Source organism: Cinclus cinclus, chromosome 6 (assembly GCF_963662255.1).
Source record: "Cinclus cinclus chromosome 6, bCinCin1.1, whole genome shotgun sequence".
Classification (NCBI taxonomy): Eukaryota; Metazoa; Chordata; class Aves; order Passeriformes; family Cinclidae; genus Cinclus; species Cinclus cinclus.
Genome location: NC_085051.1, coordinates 36,885,304 through 36,912,491, shown reverse-complemented (window position 1 = coordinate 36,912,491; position 27,188 = coordinate 36,885,304). Strand labels below are relative to the sequence as shown.

Here is a 27,188-nt window from a genome sequence, read left to right as displayed (position 1 = left end):
ACAAATTATGTAAACAGAAACGTCACAAAACTTCTAGTTCCTAATTTTTTCTATATGTATGAGACAGCATAGCAGTGTTCCTGCCTAACATGTAAATACAGTAGTGTAGATACTGGTGCAAATCTCTGACACAATAACTACAACAAAAGTACTAGGTTACAGAATCAAACACTTGACCTAGACCTCTGCCAAGAGTGCACAACTAAGCAAATAATTTCATTCATGATCCTTGTTCCAAAGAGAAATTAATTCTCTTAGTTAATTTCATGTTTTCCTAAAATTATATTTGTTGCTATTCTGCATTTAGTTACTTTATAAAGATGTGAAAATTTTGACATTATCTATAGTGCTTTTGAATACCACAGCTGAGTTAGTACAGAGATCGCTCTCAATCATTTCAAATTAAGTGGAATATTTCTCATGATAATATCCTAATTTACCTCTCTCATACCTCTCAAAAGATAATACATCAGACAATATATTTGCATTGAGAAGCTGTGTACATTGCTAAATAAGAGCAGTTATTCACTGCCACACTTAGAAAAGACTGTGTGGGGTTTATTTCAATAGTGCTGGGTTTGCCTTACTGCAAAGCACATCATATTTTCTCCTTAACTGCTTATACTCCACTTTTGATCACGCCAACCAAAGAAAGGCTGTAGTAACCCTGGCAAAATTAATCATGCACAAGAATGTTTCCATCAAGTCATTGTTTTTCAGTTGAGTCTTCCCAGAATATGATTATTTGTGCCTTGTGACAAACTTGTTTGACAAATACCAGGCCAGTTTTCAGCCCACAGCTAAGGACACCTAAGAGGCATACTTCTCTTTATTTTTTTAACCTCTGCAGATTGCTCAAAATTAGTGATATACAATTGTGACAACTGGGATATCATGGAGAAAAGAATAACTCATAGAATAGAGAAATGAGTTATGAGAAATGCTCATAAACCAAAGTGGGGAGAAAACCCCAACCCCAAGTTGATACATGACATAAGACAAATCACCAGCACAAAATACTAGCTTGTACACACATTCACACAAATACATAATGGCAAGCAAACACCTACTGCACACTTCTAAACAACAAAATATTGTGATTCAGCTAAAATAACACTTGCCCTCCTTCTCATTAACAGTCTCCCAATTATAGACTTTCAAAATAGAAGAAATATGAGCATTAAAAAAATCTCAATCAACATAAGTGCTGACAATAATACTATTGAAAATACTGGCAGAAATATGACTAGACAGATATTTTGATTTTTCTTGGAAAAGCCATTTTTTACCTGTAAAATATGACTTCCCAAATGTGATTCAAATACTTCAATGGCAAGGGCACTGGGACTTCTCCTGCGCTGGGCACCTATAACTGAATAAAAAACAGTTATGTTGCAAGGTCTGCACATTCATTTCTCATACATCCTCATCTGACATTAACTATTTAAATGGTTTTTATCTTAATAAATCAGTATAAATTTAAATTTTGCCTTCTCCATAGTATATAAATTTGGTAATTTCATATGTAATTTAAGACTCAAATCTGAAGGATAAAAAAATATAGATTTTTTTTTAAAATTTATTTAAATGTCTAATGAATCTGGAAATAACTTGTTTATTCAGATATATTTCAAATCCCTGTAGGTTTACAGTGATGAAAACATGCAGAATGTAGTGAAAAATACCACTGACAAAGAGCCTACACATATTGTAAATGTTTTGAAATGTGGGGATAAGAACTAAATATTACTCATGAATTAGGAAGTTTATTCTGCTAGTTTATCTGAGAGGTTTGTTTAAACATGTTATTATTTGAAAGTGAAATTAAATAAACACATTAAAAAAAGCCAATATTTGTAAACACATCTATATCAAAGTTCTTCTCAGTGTAGAGAAGTATTTTTGTACCCCAGATACCCATGATTGTTGTTGGAATTGGTACTTGAAACTTCAACTTCTACATTTAAATTATATAGTTTAGTAGTACAAAGTGAGTAATAGGTAGTTACGCTTCAAAGGCAGCAGTGCTGAGAAATCACAAAACTACTATTCTGTTAAATTGTCTCTATATGCCAGGAACACAAAATCAGAAATTTAGTTTGCATATAATCAAATATATCCATCTACTGTAAGCTGAGATTTCTTCTTAGGCCTAGGCTACCTTTCCCACATGATCAGAGAAAGCCAGAGCACAGAAAAGATGGCACAGGGCTGCAGGAAGTTTCTTTTCCTGTCTTAGTGACAAAACCAGGCATACCCATAGCAGAGAGAAGAAGCAAAGTTCATTCTGCACCCTTCTAAAGTGTGTACAAAATCATTTACATCCCAAGACCCTGATGAGATACTAATGCCTCTGAAACCATCACAGCACTAGTCCATCTTTACATATTGCTGTCTTTACAGTGTATGATAAGAAAAATGAAATATCAAGGATCCACTAAAACAAGCAGAATGAATGACTGCCATTACTGAACAGGCCAATTTAACACCAAAGGAAACAAAATACAGAGCAACAATTTCTTACTCTTCTATGATACCAGCTGCCAAACATGATATCAGTAGGAAAAGATAAATGCCAGGTAATGATAGTCATATTGACCTGAAAATGTAATATCATTTCTTATTGATGTTTCATGTAATTTCCTTGCAGGAAATTCTAAGCTATTTATACTGAGCAAACAGGTGGCTTCATAGCTAATAGATTCAGGCAATAGCTCATAATTACAAATGGAGACTGCTGTAGAGCTGGTATTTTCTAAGTCCTCCTCTTTTCTCATATTCAAGGACATAGACACTAACACCTTGAAAGAAAAATCTTCAAGACTGTATTTCTTAGAAAAACTTTATCCTAAGTTGTGGGACTAAACAAAATATATAAAGATTTTCAGTATTCTGATCATGATTACTGTCAGCATGATGCTTTGTACAGTTATTTCATTTATAATCTATCAGAAACAAAAAAGCAAATTCAGTTTTGGCTTGCTAGACATTGCTTCATAGTAGTCTCCATAAAAGCATTGTAAAAAAATCCCCCAACCTTTAAACCTGCCTGAAATCCTATAGGTCCTTTCATTCTTCCAGCTAGAGTGTCATCTTTTCCACACGTTGTCTGAACACACCACCTTTTAACTACCACCAAAGGAATTTACCTTTCAATTAATTTTCAGTTTCCTGCCCATATCCTTACACTACCACCCTCTACTATTTTAAAGTGTATCCATTACATAGTGAATCCAATTCTATGATGTCAATTGCAGGGGTTTTAGCATGTAAGTATCATAATTTGAATGAAGTGTCTGAAGTCAGTGCAGCACTCTTCAAAACAGTATCTTGAACCTTAAATGACACTTACAGGTAAGTCATCAGTCCTTCATGATTGGGACCTTCAGTTTTATACCTCAAATGAAATCACTTTAAGGGCAGTGAGTTAACTAGAAAACAAGAGAGGGCCATATCTTAGCCTTAAAATTTGTCAGTTAAATCCTCTATCAATGACTGCTTACTTGTGGCCAGTATATATATAGACAAATATCTTGTAGCACTTTCATGCCATTCAGTTCACTGACACTTTTATAGCACTAGACCTCTGGGATTTACGTGCCTTGTTCTTAGTCAGGTGATGTGGGGTTCTAATGACAGTTCCTAATTTTACAACCATGATAATAGGTTACACAGAAAACTACTATGTTTCTGGTAGCCATGCTGCAACTCTTTTTTTGATAAAAGAATATATATTAAATATGCACCTTATTTCATTTGTTTCCATAATTATCATTCTTCATATTTTAAGGAATGAAACAAGACTATTGAGACAAATATAGAACAAGGGAAACTTAAATTATTTGATCATCTGGATTCATTGTCTTATTTTACTTACTTGAGCTTTCAAGTTTTCTTGATATCTATTTGCAGCAGAAGAAATATGCTATTTTGGTATTATGAGTGCATACCACATTGATGCCTTTCAGAAACACGCCAATCTCACAGACCAGTCACAGTAGAAAATCTCTTATTTGTATTGAATGAATTGTTGGCATGCCAATAGATGAAAGGAAGACAGACTGAAACATTTGGATTAAAAAGCAGGCCCAATGTTATTTTATTCTAAAATTTCAAAACATAACCTATAAATACTGAACTGACTTCCATCACACAAGCCACAGCAAGTCATCTAAATCTCTCACCCTGTGGATAGAACTATCTGCAGCCACAGCTCAGCCACTCACAGAAAACTTGAAAAGCAAGAGATTTATTTCACAACATCTATAAATCAAAGCAGCTCGGCAACCTTCACAGAACTAAAGGTGTGGATGCACATATTTTTAAAAACTGTGGAATCCCTTTTACACAGACTCTTTACAGAAACAAAATACTCAATTCACGAAATAAAGTCCTTATTTTGAGTTAGAGGAAGAAGGGAAAATCAGGACGTGGAAAAGGCTGAAGCATGAGTACCAAACTGCAGAAGGAGTCACAATGGAAACAAGTCCCAAGCCTAGGTTAAATTCTTCCAAGCTTTTCCTATTTTAGCAGTATGAACAAACACCTCTGAATAAACTTTTTCACATGTGGTCATATTTTGTATTGTCTACATTTAGCTGACAACGTTTAATGCTTGAATGCACAAATTAATCAAAAAATTGGCTGAAACAATATTTGTACTAAATATTGACTTTTAATAGTGACAAGAAGATAGAAAGATTGCTTTAACATGTGTACTTTGTAGTTCTGAGGCAGAAGAATCTGTCTTCAAAAATGTTTTACTTTCCATGGCATTGGACTATGACCTTTACTATCCAAAGTGACATGTCTATTCCTGGCATAAGATTATTCCATAAAAAGAAATTCTAGCTGTTCACTAGTTCCTCTTTAAAATTCCTCCCTCAATGACTAATCTGGCTATGTATGAGGTGAAGGAAGAGCCACCTCCCTTTCAGAGTGTCTTGGGGGCAGTCTAAGCATGCTTAATGCAATCTCAGGAGCATTTGCAATTGTGCTACAAGAAGTGGGAAACAGTGGAACAGAAATACGTAGCCTTCCTAACAAAGACTTCCTCTTAAACACAGTTCTAAAGTGTGGCAGCACAGACCAAAGTCTAATGTTCACTGTAACTTTCTACTGGTGAAGACAGAGTTCTAATAGAGCAGTATTCTTAGATCACTAGGAATGGAAGAGCAGAACATGAGCAAAATTATCAGTTTCCCCTAAAAAACTTCTGTGAGACTTTGCATGACACCCCTCAACATAAACTGCTTTTGTAGCAACGTTTTGGAAAATTCAAACAGAGTTTTTAAATTCTGATATTTTAATAATAGTTTAAAAATGAAACTGAACTTCTAAAATTCATTTCCCTTAACCTTTATTTACTCCTAAAAGCTTTTTCTCAATTAGCCTCAAAGTCCTTATATTTTTTAATTTAATTTTGTTGATTTTTCTAAGAAGAACTTTTTGTACACTTGGAAGCAGAGGCAGACATAGGGCCACTGCGCTACAACCTTTTAGACAATCTGCTGTCTGAAGAATTATAAAAAAGGAGAGCTCATCTTGAAGAGCTCTAATTATGACTGTCAATAAACTCAGACTTTAATTAGCAAAGCCTGAGTAGAGATCTACACAAATATGAAAGTTTATAAACACCCCACCAAAAAAAAAAAAAAAAAAAGAAAATTACCAGCTTTATTCACAAAATATGTAACCACATCAGGCTAATTGCACAGCAGCTTCACATAGGGTTGGCTAATATTTTTCCTCATAGGTATCAACAAAATACATGATGGTGTCAGATGAGAGAGCTTAAAAAGCAGAATGGTCTGATGATTGTATGTGCAAAACAGTTCACAGCATGAGCGTGGCTATAATCTTCTAAATATTCTTACCCAGAATGCAACTTTTTCTTTTGTTTCAGAGTAGAAAGAAAGATCTGTAGAAATGACAATACAATTTCTAATATATTTGCCTTTGTGTAGAGTAGATTCTAGATGAAAATTTATCTTTTGTGATTTCTATGAACAGCTCCAAATGTTCATGAAAGAAAATGGAGGTGAATGTGGCAATCAAGGTGGTTTTATACAAAGAGGTGCAATGTCATCTTGAAATCTTGGGGCTTTCTGATGAGACATAATGAGCAATTTGGAAATTTTAAAAAGCTGTGTTTTAGAAAAGACAGAGACACTGACTGCAGGGCTAAACTGAACAACAGAGGATTCAGTCCAGGGAAGGATGAAGTGCAATCAACATTACACTCCAGTATTTCTGTACGCTAATATTCACAGAAGCTTTTTTTAAAAATTATTATTTTATGTTTAATACCTTTTATTTTTTTTCCATTGATTGTTCCTTTCTATCCCATTTAAGACTGATTCTAAGTTCTGAAAGAAATCTCCAGCAAGAGAGAAGCCCTCTGCCTAGAAGTTGAGGACATCTGGTATACAAGATGTGTATTCAAATCCTGATCTAAAGCGAGATGAGAGATGAACAGCATGATGTAAGCAGAGGTGTTGCCCTCTGATTTGGAAAGGGTATCCAAAGAAATTAAATTATGTCACCAGTTACCTCACTGTAGGCCATCAAATGATCCAAAATTTGGGTCTCTTATCCACCTTCACAGATGGGAAGAAGAAATAAATCTTAAATGGAGCTGCAACATATGTGGAAAGGTATTTTATCTTGGTTTAGTAAAGCTATGGGAACCATTAATACTGTGCCATTACCAAAGAAGTATCAAAGCAATAAATTATCAGAAGAAATTTGTCACAAAGGACTACATGTAAGATGTATAATGCAATATTTGATAACCAACTTACACAGCTAACAATAACACTTCAAATCTATATTTTTGTGTACAAGAATACTTCATATTCTACATATCCATCTTCTGGCCACTGGTAAAGAATGTGAATTCATTACTGGGGAATACATGTTTGAGAAAGTAAAACTAAACTTTCCATGGAATAACTTATTAGTTGTCAAGAATGTACTAGTTAATTAATGAAAGTATTATGTAACACAATTACATTCATGCTTTATTATTTTTAGTAGTTCATCTCTAAAAAACTCCAGAAATTAAAACAATTTTTGCAAAACTTGCTTTTCAAATTTAGAAGTTGCTTAATACTTTTAAACTTTTAAAATAGCTTTTTTAGTGTCAATAACTTAAATCTGATCAAATTGAAATGTTGTCAAAAAAGGTATTATATCACTTGTTAAATTCAATTGGAATCATTGGATTTGGAGATATACCTTTCCCTTGAGAAACATTCAAAATTAATGGAAAAAAGAAACAAGATAATTGACTGTCATAGCAAAAGTTTTCATCTGTTTTAGGAGCCTGTTCTTTTTCCAATTACCTTAGTTTGGTTTATAGGTCTGTTCCTTCCCATAGCATTTATTCTTTAGGGGGTGGGGGTAGGAGGAGACAGAGTTTCTTAAGTCCTAAATATCTCTCTTTTTTTTTTTTTAACTTTTCTGAACTTCTTAGCATTAGAAACCCAAACAACAAAATAAGTATATTTTGTGTTCTCTCCTTGATAACTAGCACTGTTTCTTAATTAGCACATGTACACTTAAGAGTTTATTTCAGAGATTTTTTTATTCCTCTTCAATGTAAAGGATGAAATCTTTGCTGTGCAAGAATTTCCAGTCATCTAAGCAAAGAGAGTTCTCTATCTGTGGCTGGGGGCGGGAGCTCTGGCCTTTCTCCCACACTGTAGTAGTTACTATAGGAACTATTGTGCCTCCTTCAAAAGGGCTACAGACAGGGTGATTAAAATTCTTCATGGGAGAACCCCCACTCTTCTCCCTGACAATGAAATTCTTCAGGGAGAGGGCTAAGCCTCCAGTTTAAGAATGGCAGCACCTGAGGGAGCGATGTGGCAGACAGAATCACCCCTGCTTTAAATTGAAGCACAGGGAAAAAATTACAAGGGCCCATATTCCTGCATTCATTTTATTCCCCTCCCATGAAATTCAGGAATATTGGCAAGAACCAGTGAGAAACAGAGAAGGAATTAATAACTTCATACAGTCTCCAACATGTAGAGGACAACGCAGAAAGTAAAGAACAAATACTTTCAATTCAAATCAAAAGCAAGAGAGGAAAAATAAAGTTAGATAGGAGCCTCCCAGGAAATTAACCTGCTGTAAGGAGATCGGAAAAACGTCTGCAGAAGTATGGGAGAGAAAGAGATGAAGTAGAGACAGATGGGTGAGGCAAGGGAGAGGGGCTCACAAAGGTAGGGTGAATCAAGGGCCTAAAAACCTAGGAATTTATCAGTCCTTTAGAGAAATGTCTACTCCAAGAGATTTGGCTCTACCAGCAGAAAAAATGCATAAACATTATGATCGCATGAAGAAACGAGTGATGGGTCTGGATTGCTTATTCAGATATCACAGTAAGACCCTTACTGGAATAATACTTCTATTGTCTTATTTTAAAATGAGTATCAAAATTCCTCTGAAAATAAAACTGCTGCCACTCCTTTACAGCTCCACTGCTACAGAAATGGCTAGTGTCACCAATTCTGTTCTCAGGAGGAGGACAGGGTATTAACATCAAGTCAGAACAGTGTTATATAGTGTCAGACTATACTTGCTGGTAAAACTAAGAGGCCTACATCTGTTGTCTTGCTTTTTTTTTTCCAGTCTGATCCCAAAGGTTCATGTTATGACATTTGTAACATCTGCTACAAATGCGGAGGTAAGTCAGGCACAACCTTATTACTTCCAATCTAACGCTCCATCCATCCACAGGGCTTTCATATGCCACTAGTATGTCAAGGCGACCAAAAGCTGTTCTATCTACATGAAGCAAGGTGTAATATATTTCTGAATGTCACAGAAATCCTGCTTTTTTTTTATGTCTCTCCTTCTTTTGTTGTCTTAAATTTTGGCAATGTTATTTCAGAATATTCTGTGAACAGAACAGGCAAGCTACTCCTTCTTAGAGCCAATACAATTGCCTTTTTATGCCTTAGACAGTGGTGTGTTGAGAATTGGCAAGCTGTAATTCACATCCTTCCCTGTTTTCACTAACACTGAAACATACCCAGATTCCCCTACCAGACCCTTCTGTACTGAGGTCTGCTTTCTTGTACAGACCCCTTTCCCTTCCATACTTCTCCCATTATTTGGGTGGGCTCACTGCATCCTTTTAATGAGAAACTTAACTTTTTTCAGTTCTCAGTGGTTAAATGCAATTCCTGACAGACAAAAAAAAAAAATACTTATTTCATCTGTGGCAACAAAAAAGTAAATGAATAGGGAAAACACTTAATAAGATGCTTTATAACTAGCATTCTTTTTATTAGCTTCTATCTAGTACTTTCTATCAACTTTTATTCTATCTAGGAACTTTTATTGCTATATCCACAGTACTTGAAGATTCCAGTAATCCACTGTTAATGGGCTAGGGTACTGTATGCTGTGAGGACTATGCTATCACTGCCAAGTGTCTGCACAGGAAGCCAACCATTTGCTACATGGCCAAAATCACATGCTAAAGAAATTCCTTGAGAAATATATACAACCTCTTCTGACAGCAAGTGGATCATAATTTTAGAAATTAACAGCTTTAGATGCTAGTGAACTAGATAATGTGTTCCACACTTGGAACCATACACTAAAAATAAGAAATTCCACATTTGATAGAAGTAATTTAAATTCATTACAGGGGCTGCAGAACATGACATGGCAGCAAGTGACAAAGACAACCTGATGCCTGAGGACATAAGATGTTGTGGGTCTTGATCACCTGCACTTCTGCCTCACTTTTTTCTGTCTTACAGGCTAAGTCAAAGAACCCCCCATATACATATCCAGCTAAGAAAAACACTGAAAAAGAAGATATCTCCTTATGCTGAATGAGCATTACCATTTGAAAGTAAATCAAACACTGCATTTGGCAAATGTAGGAGCCACATCCACTGCTGGAATATAAAACACAGCTATGATATAAGCAGACAATTACTGACTAATGCACCATTATTCTACCAAAGTAAGTGACATACAGAAATGAATCCAACTGTTTAAAAGTTGTTTCTGGCTCTAAGGTGATTTTTGAGCTTTACTACTTCTATGGACTTGGCTTTATGATTGACACAGGTAGGTGGTGGATTTGTTTGCAGATTTTTTTTTCCTTCTTGTGATGTGGTCAGAAAAGATTTAATAAAAATTCATAAATTAAATGAGATCGGGTACAAGTCTGCAATCAATCCACAATTTCAGGGAAGAAATCTTTATCAGCTGCCAAGACTGAACCATGTAATTAACTGAGGATTCTGGTAAGAACCAACTCTGCCACTAGTCAATTACTTTTACTTATCTTCCAGCTGAGGCTTCTGTCATTTCATAAGAAAAACTGTAAGAAAATGCAACTATAGAGAATTTGGTGATTTCAAAAAATAACTGAAGAAATTTAAGGATATTACCAAGACCATCTGCAGTAGAACCACAAGAAGTTTTTAAAATTTATTTGAAATGGTTCTCAATTTCTCACTAGAAGTTTTCATCAAGAACTCTCATAAGAACAAAAATAACATTTCAGAATTGCTGAGGATTGAGAAATGAGCATGCATATGTTGCAATGGAAATCTCCATGTCCTAATGAAGCAGTCTTCAGAGGAATGAGTACAACACCTTAGAATACTAGTTAAGTCATGACAACTAAGAGATGTGACTGCTTCTTCTCAAAAGCACTGCTGTTTATTTAAAAAAGAAAAAAAAAAGTTTGATCCAAAATCCAAAGCCCCCGTGGGGAAAATTTTCCAGCACTTCCAGCACTTTGGATTGTATTCTTAATATACATGTATATACATGCACTACTACTTCTAATAATCTCTTTCAGCAGTTTCAAAGGAAACAGAATCTCTTGGAAATCCCAATAACTAGTAAGAAGAATAGTTAAATCTTTACTGGAAATATGACATAATCTTTAAGTCTTTGCTAAGGTTAAAAGAATTCATACAGTTTATGATGAATGAGTCGAAATAAATTGGAAATCACATGTTTTCTGCTATTATCAGTTCCAGCACACAACACAAGGTATTTCCCCCTTCATTTACTGAAGGATCTTTTTGAATAATCATATAAGAAAAGTCCAGTTTTCCTTGCCTTTGAAGAGTGCCTAACAGGGAAATATAACAGACGTTTGTTCAGAAGAGAGAATAATAATGGAAGTGAGAACTTGTAGTGAGAAAACAGGAAGCTAATTCTACAGCCAAGGAGAACGTGTGTAGACACGGCATTCACTTCATCAGAGTTGCATTCATTAGCATCAGGAATTAATTTCGTCAAGATTCTTTCTGGAGTGAGGGAAAACATTTATTTTATTTGATTATATCATAGCTAAGATTCACACTTGCTACCTGAAAAAGTCAAGCCTGTCTGTCTATAAGAGAAAAAGCAAGGCATTCACCATTTAAAATACACCTTGAACACCTTAAATGTAAAAGTTCAGGATGTTATTGTAGCCAGATACTTTAGCATTCTTTAACAAATTAACTTAAAGGCATCAGAATTCAGTCCCCACACAGTACTTGAATCAGACATGGACACAGATGGTTACCTTGACTTTGGGAGCAAAGTTTTGTTTTGCAAGATAACACTGTCTTTAAACCAGCTCTTTCACGCTTTCTATTAGCACTGATAAATACATTTTTTGTTTCTTTTTTCTTAAGAATTTTATAATTATACTCACAACTTATTACATTTGGTTAGTTCAAGAATTACTTTTTATTATAAATATCCAAAACTAATATAATACAAGCATGCATTTGCTATAAAGAGAAAAATTTGCTTGATGTAATAATTCAACAATCTGTGAGCTGAGATTTCACTGAAATAACATCCATTAAATTTCGCTTGTATTTTACTGCTTTCCAAAATCACCTTAATTCTTAAACATACTTCTTGTGTCTAGTCTATCTGAAGAACTAGATGTATACTACCATGCAATCTGTAAATCAAGCTCATTAATTTAACAGACAAAATTATTTTTGTTAAAGTACGATACCATATGATACTTAAACTAAAATACAGAGTTGAATGAAGATTGCTCAAACTCAACAAAGAGCACACTTTGACTTTTTCAGTCACCCACAAACTTTATACATCCTGCAGAAAAACTAATGAGTAATGCCTGATAATGTTCATCTACTTTTCTTGTTTCTTTTAGCAACCTCTTGAAAGACAGTTTGAATCCTGACATTTTTGTTACAAATATGATAGTTTAAGGGTGTTTTGGATTATTTTAAATTGACCGCTGTAAATCAAACAACATCTTATTTTGCTAATACCTGAAAATCTGATAAATTTGCTCATTTAAAAAAAATCCACTCAACAACATTGTAGTAGGACCAGTCAGAAATTCAGCAAGTTTTCTGTAAACTACTGACAAACAAGTCTTTCAATGCAAAGGTTTTGCCTTACAAACGTAATATTATTGCAAAGTATATTCTGCTTCTTTCTACAAACAAGATGGAGAAAAAATAACTATGAAGTAAAACGGCCCCAAATTTTTCAAAAGTACCACTGAAAAATTCTGCTTCAAACTTTACTGAGAATAATCCTGTCATAATATTGACTCTATCTTCTACAGGAGAGGAGGGATCTGAGGAATGTAGAGGCACCTACATGGCTGGAAGAGGAAAAGACACACTGCTGTGACAGCTCATGGACAAATGGCATTTGAAGAGAAAGGCTCATTTTGGTGAATGATAGCTTCAGGAAAAAAAAATGACTAAAAGGAAAAGTGAATGGCAGAAATAGACTGAAAATCAAAACACTTGTAATAAAGGAAATACTATTTTGATGAATATGAACTGAAACTAAACATAATTTTAAAGCTGTGTCTTGTTTATGTTCACCAGTTAGTTGGCACTTATTATGACCACTTGATTATCTCTAACCAGAGCTAACCAGGCAAGAGGGACTCAACTGCTTTCCTTGCATACATGACACAGGTGTTGCTAATCCATTTGTTTTGTGAAGCTCAAATATTCTTTTTTGACTTGCTGGCACATAAAACTTTGAGCTAAGGGTATGTCTTTATAGTCAAATGAAGACAAATGTGACCTAGCCGTAAATCGGTTAATGAGGCCACGGATAATGTCTAGCTGTGCTAAAAAAGCTATGAAACTTTCCCAAGAAAGATAAAGTAACTTTTTCATCTCTGTTTTGCCACAGCTGAGCTGCTTCAAGTCCCCAAACTAGCATGTGCTGCTGTGTAAACATATTGTGTCTAAAGAAGGTTTTTTAGTTAATCCTTAATTAACTTGTTAATAGTTAATGAACAAAAACCCATTGCACAAAAAAAATCCTGACAAGGTCTGAATATACCCTTTTTCCGTCTCATATTTTCCACTTTTACACTACCTCATCTTTTCTTTTCACACTTTCCTTTTTTCTGCCCTTAATTTTCCTATTTCACACCAGTTTACTTGAATTGGCACTTTCAACCACAAACATTTCTTATGGGAAAGAAGTTCATTATGATCAGAGGACCCAAAGCTGCATTGTAGGAGGTGAAATGGATCATTTTCTCAGGCATCTGAAACTCCAGAAGGCAATGTAACTGGGAATGAAAATACTGACATGGATACTTATTAAGTTGAAATAGCCGAACAATTTAAATTTACTCACTAAACACAAACTCCCACCCCCAAACCCTTGGATACTATTCCAGAAAGCCCTGTCTGGGAGAGAATTAAAAAAATATTAAAGTTAAAAACACAGCCCAGAGAAGCTACTACTCACTCCACTGGAGATTCAAGAACTTATCATCAAAGGGGAGGTAACCTCTTGCCTCTTTGTTAACGATGCAGGAGCTCCAAAGTGTTGCAACCTGTCCTTATTTTCAGGTTAATCACCTAAAAAATAATAATTTCTCTGCACTGGGGAAAGCAATATATTTAAACTCTTCCTCAAATAGTGCTTGCTAAGGAAAGTGAATTTGTACTAGTCCATGTATCATCAAAGAACAACACATCAAGTGTTACAATACAAACCATAATACCAGCTTTTAAATTCTATTTCCTTAGAATGTATATTATTAATTCAGGATATGTATAACAATTAATAAAAACATAATATCTCCCATTACTTTTTTATTTTGGTTACTATGTTTTACTGTATCATGTTAGTTTGGACTCAACATAGGAGCATATTTTTGTCCATTGGTAAACACCAGCCAAAATTTCCAGAAAGTTCACAAAAATTTACTTTTATCAATCAGAAAACAGAATCAGACATTTTTATGATGTCCAAACATGACACTCTTGTAACAAAATGTCATCTTATGAGTTCCAGCTTTCTTCACAGTGTGATACTGAATCCACAAATCAGGCATAGCACTAGCTTGTGGACAAAACTATCCCTCAATTTTTTAATAGAATCATAGAACGGTTTGGGATGGAATCGACCATCAAAGATAATATTTGATATATAATATCAATGATTTAGCTCAAATATCCTGCTATGGGGAGGACCTGCAAGGGGCAGGACCTTCCCTCACTAGACCAGGTTGCACAAAGCCGTGTCTGACTTTGAACACTTCCACAACTTCATTGCACAGACTGTTGTCTCATAACCCTTTAAATAAAATTTTAATTCCTTACACCAAATCTAAATTTACCCTCTTTCAGCTTAAAGCCATTGCCCCTTGTACAGTTATGGATTTATGTACCCTTGCACTACAACAAGCTCCACCTTAGGATCCCACAAAAAGTCCAAGTAAAGGTTTCCAATTCCTTTTTATTAGTTCTCAGATTACAACTGGAGCTTAGTGCTACTAATGCTGAGACTATTCAGAGAGAAGGATACAGTTAATGAAACTTACTCTATGACAATCCCGTCACTACAGGCCCTGGTAAAAAAATCTTCCCCTATGTTTTTTACAAACTCCCTTTATTGAAAAGCTGCAATAAGGTCTCCCAGAGCTTTTTCTTCTTCAGGCTGAACCACCTCAAATTTGTCAGTCTTTTTTCAAAGGATAATTTTCATGGCCTTCCTCTGGACCCTCTCTAACAGGTCAATGTCTTTTTCTGCTGGGGACAAAAAGAGCTGGATGCAGTACTCCAGGTGGGCTCTCATGAGACCCAGAAAAAAGTAGGAAAATGACCTCTTGATCTGCTAGCCATGTGCCTTTTGATGCAGCCCAGGATATGACTGGCTTTCTGGGCTGCAAGTGCACCTTGCTGATTTATACTAAACTTTTTATCCGCCAGTATTCCTAAGGCCTTTGCAGGGCTGTTTTCAATCCATTCCTCCAGTATGCACTGACATTGGGAATTTTTGCAGCCCAGGTGCAGGACTTTGTGTCTGGCTTTGCTGAACTTCAGGAGGTTCACATGGTCCCATTCATCAGTATTTATGCTTATTTCTTCCTCTGAAATCACATGAATGATGGCAAGTGGCATCAGAGAACCACTTCAAGTAACACTGCATAGGCAATATGCTTAATTTGGTCATTCTTGCCTGTAATTATCAACAGACAAGAGACAAAATACCAGCACTTGCTAATCATATACTTTTGCATCTGTTAACTATCCAGTTTGAAACTACTTTCTTACTCAATTCATGCCAGCTCTTATATGATACTCCCAGTTAATATCATACCGCATTAAACTTACTTAAACTTATTAAACTTACATTAAACTTACCATACCGCAAAAACCACTGTCTGGCATCAAGTCTTTTTGCAACTCCTGAAAATATTTAAACTGATTTATTGTTTCTGAATTTTGCCCTTCAGTTTCCCGAATTAAAATTATTTTAGCTTTATGAATTTTAAGTGTGAAGCATAAGAGGACCTTTGGAGATTACTTAATACAGTACATTTTCTCTAATAGCCTCATTCCAAAAAAGTAAGTAAATATTTAAAAGCTATTTTCCAAAAACTGTGACAGAAGTGGACCTTTAACAATGCCCATAGTATGCCCTACCCCAATCAAAAAAATACTGTTTCATTTTAAATTTAAGCATGCTGGTAAACTAACTTGCTAAAAGGGGGATATTATGAATAGTGTGCAGAGCAGGTGCCTATTCAAGTTCAAGTAAAATCTCTAAATCTCTCCTTTCTCCGAATTGCTCATCCAATAAAGGATATTCTTAGAGAAGAAATGGGATATGGGCTTTTCTGGCATTTGAAGTACTTTTGCTCCCAAACCCTTTTATAAAGGAGCTATTCAATGAAAGTGAATTTTGATTCTATGTTTCATATTGCAGTACAGCACATAATTGTGTGTTCAATAACTTGTCATAATACAAAATTACCAAAACTAATAAATGATTCATAATTCTAAAAATATCCTGTTATAGATGAAGTTTAACAGAGAGAATAAGCTCTATTTGCATTTAAAGTTAGAACAATGTTGATGGTATTTAATGTTTCCTAACATGTAGAAATCTCTTGTGCCATTCTTTGTCAAATAATAATCCTTTTAGTTAATAAAAAGAGAGCTGCCATGTCAGTTTAAAGCACAAAACTCCATGGAACCCCTTGGAATCACTTCCCAGAGTGATTCCAGAATTAAAATGCACTCACTCAGTTACGCCCAACCACCAACCAATAGTATAGATGTAAAGATCTACTTAAACAGAGGAAGACCCTGGAAACATCCCCTAAAGCCTTCTGTCCACCCTATTCTGTAAGTGTGATTGACTGTGTCATGTTTATTGTTAGCCCATCTGGACAACAGGTGCAGTATTTAATGGCCACAGTGTACTTGATTATGGACTAGAGAATATTTCTGTACAACACAATAGGCTGTAGAGTGACCCTCCGTAACAGACTTCCTACCCATTTCTACATTCAAAACCTCTCAAAACAAAAGGAAAGAGTTTTTACCCTATCTGGAAGTTTGGTATATAGCTTAAACATACAATCCACATTCATGAAATACTTAGTTTGCCAGGCTTGTGTAGAGTCAATTTAAGAAATAATTAAAAAAAACAAGGTGTATGAATTTCAAGCTTGGGGATCTCTAACTACTTCATGCTTAAAGTTTAACTATAAATGTAGATAAATTGCTGCACTAAAACCACAGAAGATCCTCCACATGATTTGTGCCAATGTATCTAAAGCTCAGTGAAGCTGCTCCCAGGGAGACTTTTTCCACTTAGTCCTCAGAGAATTCATTTTGGCCCTGTTTCTAATGAATATATAAAGGATTACCTGGATATTTTGGTAAAGCTACCCAATAAATTAGTAAATCTCAAATTTTATTAGCCACAAAGTATTATAGTGGCCATATAGCTGAAGAATTGAAGAATTGAAGCTGAGGGAATTGAAGGCATATTAGTCATTTATTTAGGCAGATACCAGAGATCAGTGCTCAGTACAGGATGTTAGTTGTAACATTAAGCTAATTGGCTAATAGTTGTAGCAGTCCTTAAACAGTTTTTGTACTGAGAGGCGCGACCTCTTCTTGAACCAATTTATGTAAACCCAGAGGGAGTCCTAAATTTATTCCAGTTTTGTGAATGCATGGTCTGGATTAAGAAACCAAAAGCAAGATTACGCATAAAACCAACTGTGTAAACCAAACACCTTAAATTTACATGTTGTCAGCTTGAAAACTTTCTGTTTAACAAATTACTTGAGATAATAAATGTTTAAAATAAATTTAACAAATTGGTATTAAAACATTAATATTTCATCCAGTGTGTATTTCAGGGCTGTAGGTTTTTTCTTCTCAACCCTACCTATGGCTATTTATCTAGTTGCAAACTTTTATAGACGTGAAATATTTTAAGAAGACCTTTGGAAATGGCCTGAGGTAATTTCAAACTTAACAGACCCTGTCCCACCAGAGCTCATTACAGTGCATTTTATAACAAAGTACCCTCTACTTAATTTTCAGAGCTTAGCCAAGCGTACGAGAAATGCAGCTGCATTAAGTGCAATTAATGGTATAATAAAAGCAGTGGAAGGCCGTTTAAGACCCAAGAACCAGCATTAAACAGGGAATCCATGTTCTCTAACAGTCAGTGATGTGTCAAAGTTCCAGAAATGTGAGATTTCCACTGCTAGGGAGGAAAAAAAATTAAACAGCATGTGCTGTTGTGGGAAAAATAATATCTTCTGTCCTTCAACAATCCCAAAAGTTGGACTAAAAGAGGGTTTAAAAATATTCCTTCCAGTTATGCCACCAGCACTCCCCTTTCTCTTTGATCAGGAGTCCAAAACAACAAACTCATATTCCCACCAGCAAAAAAAAAAAAAAAAAAGACAAACAAGAAAATTAAATTCCAGAAAAAGTGAGGTTAATAGTGACTCATATAATACACAGAATGATCTGGTTTCTTAATAACTGACTACTCTGCCAAATGACAGAAAGGAAAAAGAGAGAACATTTTTGTGATAGGAAATAAATATTTTATTTTAAATAAAAATATTTTTTTTTAAATAAAACAAGTCACAGCAACTGGACTGTTGATCATAAAAGCACTGCAACTATTACATAGGGAATTATCTTGATAACGAAATTATCATCCTAGGGAATTAAGTTAATTCTTGTTCGAAACTTAAGAAGAAACACTATGCTAAAGACAGAAGACAACCAACATCTCCTGGCTAATTTCTGATAGAAGTCAACTAACCTCTCACAAAGAAGCTAGTGACTAAATTTTTCAATATGGGATGGATATCTTTGTTTGTTTCTAGTCTTGAACCTTATTTTCATGTATTTAACTAAATTATTTACTTTGGCAGAAAAGATCAGTTAATTCATGGGAGTGGGCCTTCTGATTCACAGACACTAAGTGGCTTACAACCTGGCTTTATGGCAAAATTTGAAAGCACAAAAGCCCTTGATTATGCATGGCCTGCAGATATAGTAATTAATTTTGTACACACTGAATATAAAAAATAGTAGTTTCATGAATGCTGAAGGTAGAAAAAAGTTGATTTTGTGCTCTGCAAAAGAATAAGAGATTTTTAAATTGTGAAATACAAGAAATTTCCAATTTTCAGTGCATAAGTACAGTAAACACAAAACCAATAAGAAAACCCTCAGAATTTCAATGTAACTTCTACCAATAATGGATAAATTAATTAGACCAGATTTTGTTTTACACTTCCCTTTTCTAACAAAAAATACTTGCTAATCATATATTACTTATCTTTAAAGTTGATTTCAGGTTTTAAGGGACAGAGATAACAAGATAAACGAAAAGCCTCCTACACCTATTTGTGGACTAGACTGTTAGCAATATGCAGCAAGTCAACTCTGGCTGAAAACCCAATATATGGACTTGGAAATAATCAATAGTGTGTAGAAAGCTAAAACCTATTTGACAGTAGATCTCATTACTCTCAGAAATATGTAGGAAAAATAAAACACATGTTTTTTTCCCCACTCACAAAGCATATGAATATCTCTATTCCTGGTGTACTTATCCAGTGCTATACTCTGAGTTGTGGGAAAATTTCTATATATCATTGAGTCTTTCCTGTCCCCTCTGTTTGCTGAACCTCCCTCACACACTGGGGCTGTTCCTCCACCAAAACTCTTTTGCTGCTGACTTCCAATCTTTTTTACTTATAGCATTGTGCTGCTTCTATCATTCTTCACAGTAACATAAGTCTACAACCATCACTTCAGAATCACAAGAAACTAACTTTATTTATATAGGCTTATGTAGACTGCAGAGAATAGTTGATCATGCTATTTCAGTAGATTAATTGACACATTTCCTACTACTGTCTATGATCACATAATAGAGAATGGATCTTTTTATATTGTATTTACATATCTTATGATGTAATTCTGAAAAAATGTTAGCTACTTCTCAGTAAAACACTATAATTACTGCTGAAATAACCACAGTGGTGTGGACAGTGTTGACAAAAGAGTAATAATAAAACCCGAGAAATGTAAGTATTAGTGTTAAAAATGTCTATAAAGACTGATAACTAAAACTGAAACAATGGGACTAGAAATGTATCTAAGATAAGAAGTTACTAGCTCTGCCATTAAACCAAGACATGATGATTTAGTTTGCCTACAGATACATTAAACACATCAGATCTTGCTGTTACCAGGAAAATAATAACAACAAATAGAAGTGATTCTCTGGGAAATTATTTAGTGTTAGCAAACTGTGGAAGAAAATTCAAAAATACAAAGAAAGATAATAATCTCCATAATCTCATTTCAGATTGAAGATGCCATGGTGCACTAAGGAAATCAAAAAAGCTCTCAAGATGGAAAGTGTAGAATTGGAAGAGCAGTATTGCTAGAATATCAACCACAACCTTGAAAGCTAGAAGGAAGGCCAGGTAACTCCCAAGGGTTCCCTTTGGGAAACCTGAGCAGTCAGATCTCACAGAACACTTGCACCAAGGTATAATAATAAAACAATTAACCAAGGAAGAATAAACAGGCATTTAAAAATATAAAACATGAAAAATGGAACTGCAATTATTTTCTGAGAAGAAAGGGAAAGACTTTTTAAGTAGGACAGCAAGGATTCCTACCACAATTTTCATAAGCTGAAGGAAACTAGATGTTGAAAGGAACTAGGAACTGGTGACATGGTAAAACTTTTTCAAACCAAGCTGGACTTTGAGTTGAGCTCACATTTCTACTTGAGAATTTTGACCCAAGTTGGTGGTCTCAGAGCAGCTCTCAGTAGACAGGCATATATCAACTGCAGGGTCCCTACACTGATTCCTGCGACAAGGTAAGAAAAGCTGGTCAGTCTTTGGAGTCAAACTCTGAAACCTACTGATACTTCATTGCCAGGTTTAAATATCTTTCTGAAACAATGAAGAAAAGAGCTTTTTAGAACAGTGTTCTGATTCTACACCTTTCCCCCCCCCTTATGAAAGGTAGTTATCTGTAAGGAAAAGTTTAGAGTTTTACCTTTTGTAATAAGCAAAACAAAATAGCCTGGAATAAGATGAAAGTATTTTCAGACTGGCTGAATGAAAAGCTGTCAGAGAGCTAACAAGTATGTTGAAAAATCTAAGTTGGTAGGTGTGTATTTACCAGAAGCTGAATGCGGTTTCTCCAGCTCTTCTTTCTTGCCTATCTCCTCCCCATTAAGACTGTTTTGCAAAGTTTGTGTACCTGGTCATAGCTAGGGAGGGGAATACAAACTTCACTGAAATGTCAAATGATTTATGTAAATTTCCACATAAGCTCACGACCACACAATCCTCCCCAATAAACAAAAGCAAACTAAAAAATTATACAACCAAACCCCACAACCAACCAACCAAACCTACACAAACCTGGATACCAAATCACTTGAAAAACTTATTCAGGGAAGATATGGATTTGATGACTGTGTGGGGTAGTTCACTAACAACAGAGATCTTACTTATTCAACTTTAACACAAAATAAATGCTGGCACAGCAACAAAAATTGCAGGGTTGAAACTAAAAAATAAAAATATGTGTAGAAGAATAAAAACAATTACAATCAATGAAAAAATGTTCCAGACTTTAGATGGATAATATAATCTCAATATTCTTAATACAATGATGATCAGTACACTGAGCACTCAGAAACAGGTCATGGAAAAAATAAAAGAAAATTGTATTAATCACAATCTCCAAAGGCAGGCCATAAAAGCCATATCACACACACTGAAAAATAATTCATTAAACTATATCCCAGCTGGAAGTAGTGAAAAACAAACAGAATAAAAAGACACTAAGCAGCAGGGAGAAATAAACTTTATGGAACTGTCAAAGCATGAACAATAGGAGGGAAAAAAAAGAAAGAAACAATAAATGTGTGTGGTTTATTGGTAAAATAGCCACATTAGGACAGACATGAGAATTACATTTTAAAAAAACCTGATAATGCAAGGCTGAAATATCAAAATTATCCTATTACAGTTCAGGACATCCAGTACTTGCAAATTGTGGCTTGGCAGTATCTCACAATGAGAGAAACATCACTAAATGCTAATCACTCATGGAACATCAGGCACATCTCTTACATAGCTGAAGTGAAAGTGAAAATGTCCACATTTCAGGATTGATTGATAAAGCAAAAGCATGCATAGCCCCTGTATGGGAAAGAGAACACTTTCTCAGCTAGCTTGTCTCTAGGTTTGATTTAGTGATGAAAAGTAGTACTTTGCATAAACATTTCCAAGAGCCCTTTTGTAATGTTACATACCCCATTTTTTTTTCTTTTTGAGGAACAGATGGGAGAAGAGAACATTATAGTAATACATTACATTGTATAATAGAATTAAAAATAAGGAGGAATACCAAAAAATATATTCTGTTTAAAGAAATTAATACCAGCCCACTTTGAGTCTTTGCTAGCTAAGTTTAAATAATTTTTTTTTCCACCTTAGTCTTTGTCTGTTTTTTGCATCCCAAAAGCATGATTTACAATAATGTTTGTCAGCCACAGATTTTACAGGCTTCATCTGGAGCTGTATTTTACCAGAACAGATGAAAATCTGGCCAAAAGTATATGAGCAAAGAGGCATCCAAAGCCACTGGCAACTTACAAAAAATTTCAGCCATCCATCTATCAGGTTCTGCTGCAACTGCTGGTCTTTATAAGCAGAGGTGTCAGTAGGTACATATACATGTATATATCAGCAATGTACAAATGGTAGTGCACTGTAAATGGAAATTAGGTCAATCTTTCCATTTGATTCTCAGACTTTTTTTTTTTTTTTAATATACACTGAATACCACAGAAGAATGCAGAATTTTTCAGATGAGCCAGATGGATCATAGGTGCCTAGCTTTCAGTAAAACACAGAGGGAGCTGAGGCCCCACATTGCTTTGGATTCATTCATGTCACTGTTACAAAGTATTAAACCCATTATATTTGAACATAATTCATCCACCAGCCATTGACATATGACAAAACAGACCTTAAACTATGAATTACTGACTTTACTGATGGAAATCATGTTTTTTTCAATTAAAAAAATGCTGTATATTCCAGATACAGTTTTATGAAGTCTCAGTAAGGATCCATTGTAAATGTTCTCACATAAGACATTAAGCATCTGCAAATACCAGTCTTGGATAGTAATTCTTCTTTTTCCCCTTTGACATCCTGAATTCCTACTCCATGTTATGGACGAAAAACCTGGAAATTATATCTAAAGCAAAACTTTTTCAGCTAGAGGAATGAATAAAATTATATTTGACACATAAAAATTTCTTTCCTCCACCTGCCTTTTTATAACTGAAAGAGAGCCAAACTAATTTAAACCAAATCTGATTTTAAAATCCTGCTGAGCTGAGACTTTTAAATACCAAGTTTCAACCTCGTGTGAATTTTTATGGCTGTGTTATAAACACCTGAAAAACAGCAAGTGCCATAGAAATATATATGTTTATATATATATATATATATATATATATATATATATCTTTTTACATTATTTCCCCAGTTTCAAATGTAGGTTCTAGTCGACATGATGTTTTTTCCTTAATTTTAACTTGTTATGGTTATTGCAGTTCAAACAAAATGCTTGCAAGACAGAAGTAATTTGAAATGAACACACACATACATATTTTATAGTCTACGAAATTATCCAATTGATACATTTGCCATTTGGCTAAAATATAAAAAACACTTCCATAGGCAATTCTGTGAATAGTGATCAGAAAATGAAATCCCTGCCAGAGGAAGCTGGTTAAGCATCTCTCAATAGTGTGTGTGTGTGGTACTTTAATGCACTCTCTTAGAGTCCTCAGTTCCAGAATAACTTCAAGATTCAGTCAAGTTCTTTTAAAAGAATAACTACTCTTTCAAGAAGTGATAAAGATGCTTGTATTCTTTAGTTAAACATATGTGTTTTTAATCTTTCAGGCTCAAGAGTGAAACTCTTCAGAAATACTCGAGAAAATGAATCCACATCAAGTAACTGTGAGAATGCAAAGTGGATTTGTCAAGTTGCATTAAACTCTTCTGTCTGGACAATCTCATTCAGACGCAAAATATTTTTGATGCATATATATCTAACACATTTAGGAAAAGTAGTTAATTTTAAAAAGTAAATAAATAAAAATTATTAATCCTGAACAAGGGTTTGGCTGTGTGAATTAGTACCTTTAGACTAAAGCAAATAAGAACTTCACTTGCTATTCAGTAGCTTAAATGCACTCACTGCAAACCAGAACAGCTTCTCTTTGAATAAAAGGTAGCCCTAACAACACGACATCTATTGGGGAAAAAGCAAACACCTAGACTTTTCCTGTGAGTCATCTGACACTATAGAAATTTACACCCTCCTTTACTACAGAGTAACGTCTCTGCACCTGTCCATAACCTGGTGTGCTTTACTGCTACATTTTATACTGAATTTTGCTGTCTTCCTGACAGAATTGAGAAATTCTGTGACTAGATTTTAAACAAATAAAATACTATATTTTTATTAAAACCGATATTGATTTCAAGGCCTGACTTTTAACAAGTTTGCACATGGTTTTCCACTCACTACTTTCAGTTACAGATGTAGAGACCATTCACATGCAAATGATTGCTACTGCTTTTAAAAATATTTGCACGAAAACTTGCATGTGCAAGTGAAATACCTCTGCATTCAATTTTTTGCATACATTGGTCTAAGTGGTCATCTTTAGGTTCCAGCCTATCAAAGCTTGTAAGTACAAACTTTTCTTGAAATGAAGCAGGCTAAGTTAGATGGAACTATTTAGGAGTTTAAAATTTAAACATGTGTTTCAGTGGCTTCCTGATTAATACATTAGTAAAATTTTAAAATATTTTAAATGGATTTAGAAGCAGATTCAGAACAGCATTTGGGACACCGTAAACCAAGAGTCTTGATCCCCAAGAACTCCATTAGTTGCCACTAGAAATATCCACACGCTTCATTTTCTGTTTTTCCATGTTTCCATATCACCAGCACAGCTCAATGACCATTTCACATAAAGCCATGGCTGCCTGCTAGGATTGACACACTCAGGTTATGCCTTCTGGATTAGGTACTAGCAATAAGTGTCAACTGGCTGCCTTTAAAAAAAAAAAAAAACAAAAAAAAAAAAAAACAAAAAACAAAACAAAAAAACCCCTAAAAAATACCATCAAAATGATTACTCAATGGCCTATATAAGCAGTCCTCAGAGGAAAGAATGAAAGCATGACTCCTTCTAGCACATAATCAAAATTACCAGGGGGCAGGATTCATAGCAGAAATCACCCCTTCAAATCTGCCTGCAGGCTGGGGAAAGTGGGGAGGACACAGTCTTCCAGTAAAGAAAGAAACTTCAGTCTTCCCAGTGAGAGATGGGGAGCCATCTCCAGCCTCCCAGTAAACAAACCAATCAGTAACTGAAGAGGGCTGGGAAGATGCTGCTCATTCTTCTTTGAGCAGTTTGTTCTGCAAAGGCGGATGAAAAATCTTTCCAAAACTTCACTTTGGAGAGTGGTTTCTATCAGGAAAAGGCAGTGGGCTCAGCAAGAGAGGTTGCCTGGCCATACTACATCACTACAGTCTTCAGTGCTTCTTTCAGGTCTAGCATCACCTGACCCACCAGAAGCCAGGACACTGAGAGATGGGATCTGCAGTGGGAGAAGCCCAGGCTAACATGGCTCCTGAGGTTGTTGCCTTCACCTGTACAAGTGACAGCTGAGACACTTGCTCAGCTGCACCTGCACTCCTACACTTCACAGCCTGCTGATTGAAAGTAAACACGCAAAATTTAAGTCTGAAAGAGGCAGGCTAGAAACTGCTGTTTTATGCAGGATGCGCTCAGCTGTCTGTCCACCAAGAGAAGAATGAACTGTTGGAAGCCCATGCCTTCACACAGAGAGGGGCATTAGCATCTAACATGCAACTCATCCTATGCCCTCATCTCCAGATAAACACAATATCCTGGAAAAAACAGCATTGACAGGAGCACCAGGATTATCATTGCTGTTCAGGCAAATCCAGCTAGGTCGCATAATGAACATGTTAATACAGAAACAGAGGTAGCCTACACAAAATGGATAGGTTAATAAAGTCCTTCTTATTACCTTTCTCTCCCTGAGTTTGTCTTTGATGTGCCATGGGAAGGCTGAAGAGAGAGTGATTGCCACTGGGGATTTTGAGAAAAAGTAGCCTCCGGCTTAATACAAAGCCCAAAGATTAGGGTAGAAGTATGTAGGAGAATCTGCTAGCTAAACATTATCATATGTTCATTTTAATTTAAAATATGCAATTTCTTTCTTATTAATTCCATTTCCTTCAAGAACATGCATAAGTTACCAGATGCAGACATTGACACACTAATATTAAGGGAAGAATAAGCACAGAAATCTTTTATCAATGAGATTGCTATTTGAAGGAACACAAAGATACTTCAGAATATAATAAAATCATTAGTACACACAATATTATGGGGTTTGACGAATGGTAAATTTTAAGTGTTCCTCCAGAGATACAATTTGTCAGCTCAAAACCATCATTAGTCGGAATCGTTCTGTTCTTATAAGGCTTAAAGGTTCCTTGCTGGTTGCTTCGAAATGCATTTACCTTCATGTGTTCACCTGAGGTTAGTTCATTTGAAAAGAGTGACCTATTAGGCAATAGCCAAGCACTGAGCATGCTTTGCTAAACAGGAGTGGGCTTAAGCATTCAATACTCTGCTGCATCAGGACTCTGTTTAGCATCTGCTGCTATGCTGGTGGGGGCTGGTGGTATGGTAAATTCAGGTCTATCAGTAGTTCTATCAACACACTGCAGCCACATGACAGAAGGAATTACATCAGTGCAGACTCCCTCTGCAGAGCCACGTCTGTTGACAAGTCTTTTGAATACTTACTTAAACCCTCAGATTTAATTCAGCAATGTCCTGTCTTCCTCCAGCCAGCAGGAAGTTTGTATAAAAGCATAAAGCATTAACCTTATGAAGAGCCTTTGACTAATCCAACAAAAATGTGATTGTGCATCCATGCCTAAATTAATACAAATCTATGGTACTCTGCTGATATTAATAATTAAATATCAGTGTTTGTTGAACCACAGCCCAAATGTATTTCCTCTGCAGAGTAGCTACTTCATTTTGTTGACAATAAATAAAAGTTGGCCCTCTGCACCCTTAGAGCTTATTTTTTCCATTTCTCTATTGGTTTTTGAGAAGCAGAAACATATACTTACATGCAAAATTAAAGGACAGAGCAGTAGTCTGGCGAGAAAGACTCCTTTTGTTAAATATACTAGTTGCCTAATGTAAAGCCTCTGATCATTTTTTTT

The 27,188-nt window shown here is 35.2% G+C and overlaps 1 protein-coding gene across 5 annotated transcripts in view; it reads right to left on the bottom strand.

Annotated features, from left to right (window-relative positions):
* Positions 1-27,188, bottom strand: part of NPAS3 (neuronal PAS domain protein 3) — a 583,018-nt gene that overhangs the window by 291,511 nt on the left and 264,319 nt on the right. For 3 of the 5 annotated variants that reach the window (XM_062495134.1, XM_062495137.1, XM_062495139.1), the window contains one exon: positions 1,290-1,372. In XM_062495134.1, coding sequence (XP_062351118.1) covers positions 1,290-1,372 — 83 coding nt within the window. The remainder of the gene's footprint in view (positions 1-1,289; positions 1,373-27,188) is intronic. The other 2 variants (XM_062495135.1, XM_062495138.1) reach the window with 1 other exon arrangement.